Source organism: Squalius cephalus (genome assembly GCF_949319135.1).
Source record: "Squalius cephalus genome assembly, chromosome: 1".
Taxonomy (NCBI): domain Eukaryota; kingdom Metazoa; phylum Chordata; class Actinopteri; order Cypriniformes; family Leuciscidae; genus Squalius; species Squalius cephalus.
This window is the reverse complement of record NC_137122.1, coordinates 5266104-5281984: the sequence shown is the minus strand read 5'-3', so window position 1 is coordinate 5281984 and position 15881 is coordinate 5266104. Positions and strand designations below refer to the sequence as shown.

The 15881-nt window shown below is 36.8% G+C and overlaps 2 protein-coding genes across 2 annotated transcripts in view; both read right to left on the bottom strand.

The window, feature by feature from the left end:
• LOC307155885 (uncharacterized protein) overlaps window positions 1-9140 on the bottom strand; it is a 468056-nt gene extending 458916 nt beyond the window's left edge. Inside the window, exons 1-2 of the mRNA XM_079866876.1 lie at window positions 9045-9140; window positions 3003-4290 (exon numbers count right to left, since the gene is read on the bottom strand). Of these exons, the coding sequence (XP_079723002.1) occupies window positions 3003-4290; window positions 9045-9051 (1295 nt within the window). The 5' untranslated portion in view covers window positions 9052-9140. The remainder of the gene's footprint in view (window positions 1-3002; window positions 4291-9044) is intronic.
• Window positions 1-15058, bottom strand: part of LOC307155972 (uncharacterized protein) — a 29215-nt gene extending 14157 nt beyond the window's left edge. Inside the window, exon 1 of the mRNA XM_079867075.1 lies at window positions 14857-15058. Coding sequence (XP_079723201.1) covers window positions 14857-14914 — 58 coding nt within the window. The 5' untranslated portion in view covers window positions 14915-15058. The remainder of the gene's footprint in view (window positions 1-14856) is intronic.
• Between the last annotated feature and the right edge of the window lie 823 nt (window positions 15059-15881).

Genomic DNA, 15881 nt, shown 5'->3' with positions numbered 1-15881 from the left:
ATTGAAAACAAAACCCCAAAAGAAAACAAAATAAACTGTACCTTGACAATCATAAACCGCTTGTTTCAATCTCAGATGGACACAATAGTGGTATTCAAGTATTTCCCATTTGTTCAAATACCCTCAGTTCCCTGGATACCATCACTTAGACAATCACATTGAAACACAACTTATCTGATAAGAGTCCAAAGGGGCCTGAAAGATGTGGTCCAAGTCTCTGAAAGAAATCGTGATAGAAGTCCGAGTCCAAGCAACAAAATCCAATCCACAATGATGCAAGGAAAAAAATCAGTATCTCCTTTCGCCCACAGTCCTTTCAGTCATTTATGTATCCACATTACTTCTTCCTGCAGACGTTTTCTACAGACTCCAAACAAAGAGCATATCACTACTCATTCACCGTTTAGCAATATGTCAAAACATCACCAGTTAAGCATAAATACATTCACTTAACTTTGAAGACAGGTAAGTAATGGGATACCCTCTCACATAGCAAATTACACTCTTCCCCCCTCCACCTGTTAACTTCCCTCCCTTCTTTTCTCCCTCACCTTAGATAAACCATGTCCTAGCGACAACTTCCTCCCCAGTGACCCAAGTGGCCGGGAGGAAAATTACATTCTGTAATAGTGGAACTGTTACAGCATAACTTATGTTCAAAATCACTACGGTACGCCTATAATAAGTGTTTATATTCTGACTATTTTATCCCGGCTGCGGAGCTCAGTGCCTGCGTGACTCGCCATAGACATTAACGGAAAGAAGTAGCTCCGGCTACAATGTTCTTGCGCAAGACACTTGCAGTTTATTTATTAACGAACGTACAGAAATTCAGGAATTACAAGCCAACGCGCCAGCATCCTCAGACACAACTGATGACGAGAGCTCTCGAGAGCACAGGTGCGGACAGGGAGGAACCAAGTGAGCAAATGAATATGACAAATACATATTATGTTTATTATGTTTGATTATACAAAAATTAGGGCTGTCAAAATTAACACGTTAACGCATGCGATTAATTTTTTCAGTTAAACGCGTTTAAAATATTTAACGCAATAATGCAGCATCAGATTTTTTCTTTCATCCATTGGCTGCTCTATAGTATTTTATCACGCTATCATTCATTCAAGTGCTAAGAAACAATTCAAGCGCGATAAAACGCAAAAATAAGAACTTAAATCTGTACTGGCGGCGCGCTGTCTGTAAATCTCCTCTCTGTGTGATACACACAACACACACACACACACAGGACTCATGCGCACAGAATGCCGCTTCAGACAGCGCGCAGCTGCATCGAGTTCTCTTTCACGCTTGAACGGGCAAAAACACACAAAAGTATGCCAAAATGTTCACTTTGTCGAGTATCCTTGTAAGCACAGTATTAAATTAGTTAAAAAAGTGTTAAATGAACGCAAAGAGTTGTGACAACATCGGATGCATGCTTGTCAGATCCAGATCCCCATTGTATGCATCAGATCTTAAAGCGACAGCAGCCTAATAAACCCGCTTCTGTGATACATTAATGTAAAAAAATCAAATCAAAGAAAAAAGTCAGAGAAAATTACAGTGAATACTGAGAGGTGTTTGATAACTTTATTCAATTTATGTATATTTCCTACCTAATAGATCAAATATTTAAAATATACTTTATGTTGTTTCTACATTAATTTGGAGATTAAATGTGTAATTATTACAATATAAAAATATATTAAAAACTTTAATGTTAAGTGTGATTAATCGTGAATAGGCTAGTTAATTGTTTTAATCGATTGACAGTACTAAATAAAATACAATCAAACATTAAAAAACATACGTTGTGTTTTTTTGATAGTTATTTTTAATGGTTTTCATTTAAAAGATTAAAACATTTTGCCAACATGAGGTATTGTGTCACTGTCAGTCTTTTTACATCAGTGTAAAACTAGGGTACGCAGATTAGGACAACTATTCATCAGCATGCATTGATTTATTCCATGTTGTAAAAAAAACAAACAATTTGGTGCGACCAAATCATGTGCTGGTGCGACCAACTGAGAAAGTTGGTAGCACCAGTGCAACCAGTGGAAAAGTTAGTCTGGAGCCCTGCAAAGAACGGACTTATGTTCTTGGGGAGAACGCTCTTGCTAGTTGTTCTTGGAAGAATGAACTCACAAGGTGACGAGCACACAGAACGCTGCTGACAGTTTGAGACGATGTGTTCTTGCTGGTATTGTGCAATAATACCCCCGCACAGACTGCGTCTGCAGTACTCAAACATAACGAGAATTATTGACGCTAACAGCCAGGCTTTATCGCCCAAGCCTACCCTCAGCTCAAGGGATTACTCTACAACTGTACACTACAATGTAATGTATATTCATAACAATAAAGCAACGCTTATGGAGATTCTCACTTCCAAAAACGTTTGAGCACATTTTCGATTCGCCATAAATTTTCATGAAAATGCCAATATTTGAAATCCACACAGTCGATTTCTCGCATCAAATGTTCTCAGAAGTAAATTTAGTGATGAAATAGCGTAGGAAATTATAGAAAAACACCTGCCTCCCTTTCCTCGAATGCCGAAATTAATGCTGGGATATTCCTGCCATCAAGTTCACACAAGTTACCAACCGATGCATCCTCGGTAAAATGGGCGTGTCAAGAACACTTCCGGGTTTTTTAACCGTTCTTGCCAAAATGCAAACTTGTGTATTGGGACAGTACTTGGGCAGCGACTGAAGACGTTTCACAAGTCCACAAGAACACAAGTACAGACAAGAACGCATATTGAGAAATGGCCAGAAAGTTGCGCAGCGCTGTTGTTTTTCCATGAGCGCCACCTACTGTCAGAGATTGACACAGCATTTACTGACTTTTTTTGCATTGGTCTGAACAGACAAATCTCATGTGAATTTGGTGCCGAACATTCGTGTTAATGTGAAAATGTCCTGTTCCTCATCGTGGCTGTTGGGAAACTAACTTAGAAAAAACATGTTTCTCAGCACATAAAGATGAGCTACTGTGATCTCAGACTGTGTTGATGTGGTTTCTCCACTGTATGGATCTTCAGGTGTAGCTTCAGGTCACTTTTAAAAGAGAAACTCTTTTCGCACTGATCACACGTGTGCGGCTTCTCTCCAGTGTGGATCCACTCATGTGATCTCAAATTTGATGACTGACTGAATCTCTTGTCACAGTGTGAACACTTGTAAGGTTTTTCTCCAGTGTGAATTCTCTGGTGCAGTTTTAAACCGTCCGCTGTAGTAAAAGTCTTCTCACACTCAAAGCACATGTACTCTCTCACACCAGTGTGAGTTTTCTCATGTCTATGTAAATATTGCAACAGTGAAAAACTCTTTCCACACACAGAACATGAATGTGGCTTCTCTCCAGTGTGAACTCTCAGGTGTCTCTTCAGGTCTGATGACCTAAGAAATGTTTTGCCACATTGATCACACTTAAACGGCTTTTCTCCAGTGTGAACTGTCATGTGAACATCAAGAGTATGTTTGAATGTGAAATTGTTTCCACATTGATGGCATACATGTGGCTTCTCTCCAGTGTGGATCATCTCATGTGATCTTAGATTTGCTGACTGTTTGAATCTCTTGTCACAGTGTGAACACTTGTAAGGTTTTTCTCCAGTGTGAATTCTCTGGTGCAGTTTTAAACAGTTTGCTGTAGTAAAAGTCTTCTCACACTCAAAGCACATGTACTCTCTCACACCAGTATGTGTTTTCTGATGTGTGTGTAAATTAGGCAACAGTGAAAAACTCTTTCCACACACAGAACATGAATGCGGCTTCTCCTTCGTATGAACTGTCAGGTGTCTCTTCAGGTCTGATGACCCAAGAAATGTTTTGCTGCATTGATCACATGAGAACGGCTTCTCTCCGGTGTGGATCCTCATGTGACTCTTAAGATTACCTTTGCATAAGAATCTCTTTCCACACTGATCACATGTGAACGGCTTCTCTCCTGTGTGGATCCTCATGTGACGCTCAAGACTACATTTGCTTGTGAAACTGTTTCCACACTGAGTGCAGGTGAAAGATTTCTTGGCTCTTCTTTTCTTTAAAAATTTCTTTTTAGTCTTTGAGCGACTCAAAGGTTTTCCTCCAGGTTGGACATGATGTTGCTCCTTCACTTCACTCAGTTCTTCACTCTCCTCCTTCACTTCACTCAGTTCTTCACTCTCCTCCTTCACTTCACTCAATTCTTCACTCTCCTCCTCCACTTCACCCAGTTCTTCACACTCCTCCTTCACTTCACTCAGTTCTTCACTCTCCTCGCTCTCTTCCATCGGATCTGACATGAAAGAAAAAAATGTAAATTTTAATTTCATTCATTACCACTTCATTCGCCATGAACTTGTTCATTTCTTTTATTATTTTATGCAATCAGAAACCCTCAAACCGGTCGCGCTTTGTATCTCTCTGTGCAAATCCTTCCTTCCTGCTCTGCCAGAAAGCAGCTGTCATTTACTGACGGAAAGCATGACAATAACCGCAATAAAGCCGTATATTGCCGAAAAGCGCATGTTGTCTTTTTTAGGAGTAATTTGAATGGTTTTGACCCGATGACAACGCAGTGCTGAAGTGCCAACTAGTCTCTCCCTATGGAGGATCTCGTTACCACTCTACAGATAAAGCGTTGTTGGGAAAATTCGTTTTGCGTACCTACCCCGAAGTGACAAAATAAAATAAAGGAAAAAATAAAGGAAAGACCAGTACTTTGTTTAGGATTGGTTTGTAGGGAATTACAAACCTGTGCACATATATTCAAACGCACATAACTATAGAACCAGTTCTTAATGCGCATGTGAACGCCATCAGCGTTTCTCACAGGTTTGCGTTTAAAGTCTGTGTAGAGAGAATGGTGTCGTCTTAGCGGCCCCTAATTTAATAACAAATGATCGGTGCGACGGAAACGAATCAATCAAAACTAACTTTAGCTGGAAAATAACTTTATTAAAGAACCGCTATAAAGCCAAAACAATCTTACCTTAAATTCTACGTTTATATACATTGTTAAAAGCGCTATATAAATGACTTCATTTGTAACATGTCACCGTGCAGCTCTCAAGCCAGATGCTGTGGACAGGCTGGTGTTTTTATCACACACCTTGAAACTCATGTAGATCCAAAGAAACGCAGTTAATGGCAAAAAATGTTCAAGCTGCTGAAAGCCTGTTTCCTCCGTTCTAGTGACTTTTATATTATAAAGCCTATTTTACCTTTTAGTCTTTAAATCGTAGACTTTGTTTACAGTAGAATCATTTTTTTACATTAGGGCCGCAACAACGCGTCGACGTCATCGATTACGTGGACTATGAAAATACGTCAACACACATGAAATGCGTCGACGCGTCATTCATTATTTACGTTTAAATATCGAGTAATGGCAGCTTCTGCTCCCTCTCATGCTGAAAATGACAGACCATGATCATCCAAAGTAGAGCCCGACCGATATGGATTTTTGGGCGCCGATGCCGATACCGATAAAAAAAAGCCAGATACCGATATATCGGCCAATATTATTTATGTGTATATTATAATACAGTAGCAATATTATTTATGTGTATTATAGTACAGTAAGTTTGGACACTTTCCAATTGGTGTGTACAAACTTTTGATGGGTACTGTATATAGAATACACAGTATAAACAATAAATATATAAACGTTTTGCAATGATAACTCAAATGTGGTGATTAAACACTTGTGTGACAAAGATATGTAATGGAGGCATGGTGAATGATAGAATGAGAATTTGAGCTGTAACCAAACTAGTTTGCATTGTATTTTATATTATATTATATTCTAAATACTGTTGCATAATCTTCACTAACGACTTTGTCTTTTAATTTAGTCACGTTATTTAAAACATAACTTGTATCAATAAATATATCAAAAGTGTCACTGACAAAACCTTATCTTCTATTTTTAATCTTAATTTCTCTAATATCTACCAGTGGAGGAAGAACTCAGATCTTTTTAGTAAAGTAAAATTAATAATATCATAATGAAAACGTTTATAATGTACAGTAGTTTTATACTATTTTAAATAAGTAGTAAGCAAAATGTAGTAAACGTGAAACTAGGCTATAGGGCTGGACCCGAATATTCGAATATTCGTTCGGTGGGTTGGTATTTGATTTGAAAATTTGACATTCTAATTTATTTATTTTTTTCACATCTGGGATCCCCCGCGAAACGGTTCTCATTCACGCTTGAATAAGGCCGGCGACACACTGACTGCGTGGCATGGCCGTTTTTATTTCGGCTCCCATGTTAACAGGTTGGAGTTTGCACACTGCCTGCGTGAGACACGAGTCTCTCAGGCGCGGCTCGAGCCACGCGGAAAACGCATGCATGCTAGAAATAGAACCGACCGCAAGTGTTCCTGCAACGGGAGTGTTCTCTGGCAAGAGCGCAGAACAGCGGAGTTTGTATGGACGAAGTGCATGTCTGAGCTTGTGTTTTGGATTAAGCTGTGTTGCTTTGACATTGTGGAAAATAGAATAATAGAAACAAAATGTATTAGCCTTTTTACCCGTTATTATCAATCTAAATTAATCTCGTTTTTTAATTTAACTTAATTTCGTTTTTCTTTATTAAAATTTCGTTTTTTCTTTATTTAAATTTCGTTTTTCTTTATTTAAATTTCGTTTTTCTTTATTTAAATCTACCCTTTACTGTGTCAGTAATTTTGTTAGTCAGAAAAATATTAGACTACCTTAAAAGTATTGCTTAATTTAACAGACCTGTGTGTGTGCGTTTTATCACTAACAGTGTCCGTTCTCGGACGCGTTCTCTGCCCGCGTGAGGTGCGCTGCTTCCCGCTCGCGTTGTTCTGTAGTTTACTAAAAGTGTATTAATTCTGAACGTGTCGCGTCTCGCGTGTCCATCTGGCTACTTTTAATGCAAAATGGCCCTATATAAAGTGTTATAATTACATAAATTATTGGAATATTGCTTGATGTTGTAACGTAGCAGAATGAGCTTTAACACTGTGTCTACACCGGACGCGGCTGTTATTTTTTTGCCACTTTTGCCAGTTCTTTGTAACAGCTTTTAGGTGCTTTATTGGCAGCGCCATCCTTGCATAAATCACTGCACGCTGCATTTTTTTAAATATTAATTTATCGGCCGCTATAAATGTCGATACCGATAGTTAGGAAAATGCCTAATATCGACCGATATATCGGTCGGGCTCTAATCCAAAGTATGGGAATACTTTAAACTCCGGCAATACTTTAAACTACGGCCGAACAGAAAGGTGCTTTGTTTACTATGCAAACTATGCCCCATTCGGTGACAATAAAATGGACTTTAATTTCACTTCAACTTAACCCTCTGGGGTCTGAGCTGTTTTCTGGGCCCTGGAGGTGTTCTGACATGCTCTGATATTTGTGCTTATTTCTGTTACTTGTGACATTTTCATGGCTAAAGTCTAATTACACTGTATTCAGCACAAACTCTGCTACAATAATATATCAGCAGCATGTGTGTCAAAGTTTGTTGTTTTGAGATAATGACATTTATGCATGGTTTGTGAAAATACAAAAAAAAATTCTCACTGAAATAAGGCCATGAAACCCATACTGAAGACTTTTGAAAATTGTATGACGTAGCCTAGAATATTTGCTCCAAAACTATGTGAAAATCACCCTGACTGCTCATTCAGAGAAGACAATATATTGATTTAAAATTTTTACGACGTGTTTTGTGCAACAAAGCTTTATGCGGGAGCTCATTAATATGTAAGCTTTTCACACCTGAGAAAGACAAAGACCCTCCCCTAATGGCCCTATTAGGAGCTATCAGGCCCTGTCATTCTGGGCAACCTTGCACAAAGAATGAGGAGATTTAAAAAAGAATGGCTTTTAGATTGTTTGATTTATTTACAACACAACATAATCCAAAGATACACAACAAATGACAAAAAGCACTCATTGGCCCTCATTTATCAAAAGTGCGTACACCAAATTTCCAGCGTACACCTGGCGTACACCCAAAACCACGGTGACTTTGAGATTTATCAATATGGACGTTGGCGTACGGCACGCTCAAATCCTACGCCAGCTCAGGAGGTGGTGTACGCACGTTTTGAGTGCGGGAATGCGCAGAAAAACAATTCCTAACACCACAAAACGCACTGACAAACTAAAAGATATGATATATTATGACCCACTGTAAAAAAACAACAACATAGTAATTATAAACTTCAGTGTTTATTTTTGTGCAACATGGACTTCAATGTTTAATTTGTATGATTTTACCAAAGCATTTGATTTGTAGGCATATGTATTCCTTAAGTTGCGAGCCTGTGCGCTTTACCTGACGTTTCAAGCCTTGTTTATACTTTCGCCTGGCTCCGCAGCGCGAGTCTCCGCAGACTGCGCGCGCACCTCCCCAAACGGACGAGGCGTTTATACTCGACGCGCTCGCCGTTGTACTATTCTTTGAAACGATGGTTAGGCCAGGGTTAGGCCCGGCAGATGTGCACGGACTGGGTTTAGTAATGAAAGGCTTTCAATGACCAAACAAATTATTCAGACTGACAAAATAATAAAAATGACATTCTTCTTCTTTTAAATAATAATAATAATAATAATAATACAAATAATAATAATAACGACATTCTTCTTCTAAATAACAATAAGCCTCATTAATAATAAAAATCTAGAAATCAATTTTGTTTCTTTCCACTTCCCTGGTTTCGCTTTCTCTTTCTCAAAGAAGTTTCTCTTCTTTGCTGTCTTCCTTGTGTCCATGGCGTAAAATGAGGGCGTGGGGGGAGCGGAGACTTGAATATATAGGGGCGTGTTATTCTAATGACGATCGTTTTCAGCCGCGGCATTTATCAAGGGCAGGTATTGCGTACACCTGGATTTCAAAGGTACGCACAGCTTCACAAATCAGGCGATGAGAGGAGTGTAAGCATAATCTTACGCCAATATATACGCCCGTTTCTACGCAAGAATGATAAATGAGGGCCATTGAAACCAATGATCCAAAGACAGAGACCTTTGTGCCATTCCTAAAAACATTGTACATACCTCTCATTTCCAAGGTGTTTGATTTTCACTTTACCAGGTTCATGTACAGAGACTCATGTGAATGTTGAAGTCAGCAGGACTCAGCATCTGGGCCCTGAAAAAAAAAAAAAAGTGAACATACTGATATCAAGAGAAACTATAGGCCTGCACGATTTTGGGAATACATTTTAGATTTTTCTGGTTAAAATTGCTTTTTTTAAAATTCACAGAATACACACACACAGACACAAATTTTTCCAACAATATATAATATAATGAACACCAGGTGTGTTGTGCCTTGTAGGCATAGGCTATGCGCAGTGCTGCATAAAATAATAATAACAATAGCCTATAGCAGCCTATAAATCTTCCAAAATATTTCAGTAACAACTAAGCTAGAGAAAAATATATTGATTATCATGTTACTTCAAATGTTTCCATTTGTTATGATGATATGAAATGAGATAATAGTAAAAACATGAAGCCGTTTGGTGCTTTTCAAACGCAATCGCGATCCAAAATATGATACATTCAAACGCGATCGCGCTCAAATATAAAACATTATGGTTACCATATACATATCTACGTTTGAGCAGATATCCACAAACACAGTAACAGTAAACACGGGTCTAAATATTATAATATTCCCCATATATCTAGAAACAGTTCAACTGCAATGTGAAATTTATGCAACAATAAACTAATTTGTAAGAATTTCTTACCTTACATCTTGTCTTCAAATCGCGTTCTTCTTCTGATGTAAATCCAACGTAAGCTCACGGCGCATCTTTCAAACTCGACGAAAAGCAGAGACTTGAATGAGCGCGTTCGCGTTCCATGTGGAGATTTGCATGTCAATCTCTTTTGAGCACGTGGGCGTTAGGAATTAAAAATAATTAGGAAGCTTTTGAGAAGCTGGACATCTTGTTGGTTTTATACAAATTACTTTGAATCCGATCATTTTAAAGTACACACTTAAATGTTTATAAAGGTATATGGCTCATAAATGTGTGACAAGTATTTGCTGAGTTTTGTTTCAGTTTATAGACGTGCTCAAGAAAAAAAAAGTTCACCGCGACGGAGAGGCAGAACGCACACCCTGTTTATTTTCTTTATTTTACAAAAGCACAATGTTTTGATTTGATTGTAAGTGGACACATACAAAAGTAGAAATATCACAGATTATTTTATATTTCTTTTTTCTGTATGACCATAAATGACAGAGTAATTTAAGTTTATAGTTCTACAATGTGAAGAAAATCCAGCAAAACGCGCGGGCGCGTTTGCCGACCTCAAAGGGTTAAATCTGTCAACGAAGCTTTCAGTGCATTTGCCAGTTTTTAAAAGTTGTTTATGCACATGTAGACTAGAGACCTGCACTCCCGCGGGACCCAACGCAACAGAGTGCAGAGCAGGAACATAGATCTGATGGCTATTTTTTTTTTTGCAGGGTGATAGGGGAAGACTCATGAATATTCATTAGGGAACTCATGACAGGCTCGCCGATACTCCAACGTTCTGAGAAGCCATGGTAACCCCAAACAATGAGATATCAGATCTCTGCGTGTCACCAGAGGTGGGGACATTTTGTGAGGGACTGTGATTGACCTACACGATTAATGTTATGATTTAAGTGGATTAGCGGTGAAAATCACGAATGCAAATGGTTATAGGAATATAGTATAGTTGGCCTAATTGCATGGGATGCAGTTCTAATGTTGTGCTAATTGCATGGGATCACGGTCAAAATCCCCAATATAATAGCCTGGGTTTCCCCATGCTGCCTTGCTGACAGCGCGATTTTATTCACCATGGACGAGATTTTCCCCTCAACAATGGGAACCAATCACAGAACGGGGAGCAGCAAGACGATGACGATGTCTATACGACACACTGAAGCAGTTTGTTTATATCTATGGATCCAACATAACGAGTTACCTTTCAGTGCAGACTTAGATAGTGATAGCTGAACGCCATCATGTACACATAAATCTCTGACCCAACGTCGTCTTCCTCATCGAATTTCTGTCGCTCTACATACGTCATCTGGTATAACTGAAACGATTGGCTATGAGCTATACGTACAGGCGCATTTGATAGACATTCGTAGCGCCCAATATACGGCTCTGGGCATTCGTAAACCACGCCTCAAATATGAGAAAATGAACATGTGGTTCCCAGACCACGCATTAGCCAGGCTACCAATATAGGCTATCACACCAGAAATCCTGTAATTGTAGCAAATCATGAATAATTATTATATTATGGTAGTCTTTTCTCTCTGTTTTGCATGCGTCATCATCATCATTATTATTATAATTTATTTATTTTTGACTCTTGTCAGTGTATATGCTACTTAACCTGAATTAGCACTGTTCATAGAGGTATGGTAGGCAACACCATTAGGATCATGTAACACAAAATAAATGTTTTTTTTTTTTCTTTATGATACAGGAAATAATCTTAGTTTCGTTTTTATTTTGTTACCATAAGATCTGCGGACATCACTGGGTTTTAATTTGAGGTATAAGAACCTGACGATACATATCGTGACATAGCCTACACATATTGAAACATAATATTATATTTATTCATATAACATAAATTGCACCATTTTCTTAATTTCTAAGTCAATAAAGTGTATGCTAAATTAATAAATGTAGTGTAGCCTAAATGTAGTAATGAAACAAACTTCCATTCAAAAGTTTGGGGTCAGTAGTTTTTCAAAACAAATTAATACTTTCATTCAGCAAGGAAGCATTAAATTTATAAAAATTGACAGTAAAACTTTAACATTGTTTAGGTAAGTTAAAAAAAAATCTATTTAAAAAATCTATATGAATGACCTTTCTGTTCAAAGAATCCTTTAAAAAACTATTATAGTTTCCCAAAAAATATTAAGCACCACAGCTGATTTCAACATTGATAATAATAATAATAATAATAGGCCTAATAATAATACTTGTTATGCTAAAATTTATCTTTGCATCACAGAAAGAAAAAAAAAACTTTTTTCGATTCGTGGGACTCCCGCAAAATAGAATTATCTATAAATTGAACATCTAAAAATGAATAAATGATCATTCATCTGTTGCACAAAAGCAACAAGAACAACTAAAACAAAATAGAAATGATTTACAGGCCAGAGTTTCTATTTATAACATGTTTGCACCGTTGAACAATGTAGCCAATCACAGACATATGTGTTGATTTCTTGAACGCCAATCAGATGCATTTAAGATAGAATCCCCTCGCCGCTCAAAATGGACTTTTTGTTCAGTGCTGAATTCTGCATACTGGCAAATCATCTGATTATAGCAAACAAAGTGTAGATATTATGAAAGATTCATTGAGCAGCCTGTTTCATTGATAATAACAGAGATTTTTGAGATTGCGATGAACTGAGATGTCAGCTTTTAGGAATGTATCTGTATCTTACATTTTATGAAAGAGTACCATAAGTTAAAAATAAAGTTTAAAATGCTTCCTGTTATTATTTCATAATAAAATGACAAATACTCTTTCTGAAATACATTTTTTTGTCATCATTCATAGATTTCATGTTAAAATAATATACAGATGCACTACCCACTTCAAAATACAGTTGATATATTGTTGTACTTATTTATTGGAAAGTTTGCCAATGGATAAATCAGATAATCCCAAAAATAATCATTAGATTAATCTAAAAAATAACCGTTAGATTAGTCGACTAATCGAAGAAATAATCAATAGATTAATCGACAACAAAAATAATCGTTAGATGCAGCCCTAGTTTACATACATTTTTTTTTTCCTGAGTGCAATATTTTACAAATCTGATTATCGTTATCGGAAAAATCCCCCAAAATATTGAGATATCTTTATTGAATATATTTATTGATATTTTTAGATATATTTTTAGATATTTAGATATATTGAGATATATTTGTGTCAATATCGCACACCCCTACGTTGATCACATTCATCAACCCTGTTACCAAGGTTATTATAAGAAGAAGAATATCTATAATTATGAATAACTTGTATGATATTTGACAAATACAACTTCACCAGTAACTTAGTGTTTACTGATTATTCCTAAAAAAAAACTATTTAGTAATCTATATTGAAAATGACTAAAATTCTGGTAACGTTGTTGCAAATTGGGAACAAGATATAAATGTAAAATAAAACAGTTAAAATAGTATTTAGCTTGATCTGATGTTGACAATCAATATAAAAAATGTCTCAAACCTCCCTTTACTGACCATTTGTTGAAGAAAACCCAGAACATTCTGTAGCGTTTCATAATTTCAAATAATCGAGTGCCTAAACAACAAAAATTAATAGCGGAATAAAATACAGATGGAATCGTCAGTAATGAAAGGACTGAAATTGCAAACCAATTTAATAGAGTCTTTATCCAATCAGCTGAGGAATTGGCTGACAGTTTTCAACCAGTACAATTAAAATACTTCCTGAGAGACCAAACAACATCTTTTTGTATAAAAGAGGTAGACCAGAGTGAAACTACTGAAGTTTTTAGACAGTTACGGCAATCTAAAGCCAAGGATAACTTTGGCTTGGATACAGCTTTTATAAAAAAGCACAGTTCTCTCCTCTTAATGCCAGTTACACATGTAGTAAATGTATCCATAAGAGCAAACGGATTCCCTCAGCAATGGAAAACGGCTATTATAACTCCAGTCTTTAAGTCTGGAGCATCTGACCAGGTCTCGAATTATAGACCGATTTCAATTTTACCTGCACTCTCAAAGGTTCTTGAAAAAACAGTTGCCAAACAACTTGTTGATTATATTGAAATTTATCATCTTCTACACGCCAAACAATTTGGGTTTAGACCACGGTACTCAACAGAGTTGGCAAACTGTTACCTCACTGAAATGCTAAAACAGTCATTAGATGAAGGTAATGTAGTGGGAGCAGTATTTCTGGACTTGATGCAATAACTTGGTTTAGATCATATCTAGAATGATATGCAATGTGTTAAAATAAATTCCACCCAGTCATCGATTCAAACTTGTCGAATCGGAATTCAATTTTAGGCCCTTTACTTTTTAGCTTATATATAAATGATCTTCCAGACAGTTGCAAAAGGGTTAAATGCCAAATGTATGCAGATGACACAATTATATATGTCTCAGCAAAAAACCCTCAGATTGCAGCTGAGATGCTTTCAAAAGAACTGGATGGTGTATCACAGTGGCTCCGAAATAATCATCTGACCCTGAACTATGATAAGACAGTCTCTATGTGCTTTTCAATAAAAAGAAAGGTCAATGAAAATTTTAGAATAAAGATCGATGAGAAGGAGATAGATGAGGTACATGAATTTAAATTTCTAGGGGTTACTTTAGATTCTCATCTTAAGTTTGATAGTCATGTAAAGAGACTGTGCAGAACTGTCAAGAAGACAATATATTACCCATTAAGGCAGCACAGCAGTTTATGCATTCTATGATATTTTCTCATGTATCATATTGCATTACTGTTTGTGGACAGGCCAATCAAACAACAATTACACCCGTTAGATCATTATATAAACAGGCATTAAAAGTAATGGACCAGAAACCTGTAAGATGGCACCATTGCCTAATTCTAAGGAAGCATAATGTTTTGAGTTTTGACAATTTCGTAAATTATTAATTTCTAAAACTACTTTTTAAGTGTGTGAACAACCTTGCACCAGAAATATTCTGTCAACTAGTAGTGAAACAAAAGAGCGGAATAAGAACTAGAGGCACAATAAGTGGAAACTGTATAGCCGCAAAATATTAATGTTTCTATCATGAATGTTCTTCAGCATCATGAATGAAGAATAAACACCAACCTCTTTGTTCTTCAGGATCTTCAGTGTGTTTCATTCTGCAGGGTTCTGGACCACTCATGTTCTCTCTGTCCTCTTTAATAAACTCAGTCTTTGCAGATTTCAGCTCTTCCTGATGCTCTGATGCTCGTCTTCACTTGTTTTCAAGCATTTATTGGAGAATTGCAGTGGGAGGAGCTTCACTGATGACGAATTTCAGGAGATCTAATAAATGAAGTGAAAACAGGAACTATTGTCATGAAATAAAGAGTGTTTTCAGCAGATCTGTTAAAGGGGTGGTTTGGGATTTTTCACATCGGACCTAATTTTATTTATTTTTTTTTATTTTTTTTTTGCGTTTGGTGCACTGTGGAGTGGGTAAAAGTTTTTTTAATGGCTGGCTAACATATACCATTGACTCGCGCTAGCCTAGCATCGGCTAACTATCCAAATATAAGGACTTGAAAAAAAAAAAAAATGTCTCCACTGATGAATAACAACCAGGCTGACTTAAAAATGAGGTCCGATGTCAAAAATCCCGAACCACCCCTTTAATATTGATGAGCCTCAGACTATCAACACTCATTCAACAAGCCATTCAGGGTCATCAGCAGATCATCTCACTTTATTCTGAGTGTTTGCTGTTAGAAACACATTATTTGAGTCAGGATATATGACAAAAGCCTGTAAAACTGCTCTACAGATAAATAATTACAGAAGAATAATATGTACATTTGAATCTAAATATAGATAGATTTTATGACAATCACGAAGTACTTAAATCATTAAAATATTACATTTATGTGCGCTGAAACTGATAATGATCATAAAACGTTTAAAAATAAAGAGCATCACAAAGCAATATTGTTCCAAAAGTAAAGCGCTATTCATTTATTATTAACATTTAATAGTTGATTTAAATGTCTGACGTTGCTCATTATAGGCTCAACGTAAAGTAACTTGTCAGTATAACACTTGAGATCGATTCCCAATTCCCATCAATTCCCCTCACAAACCTTAACTCTTGACATTCAGTAACAGTTCTCACT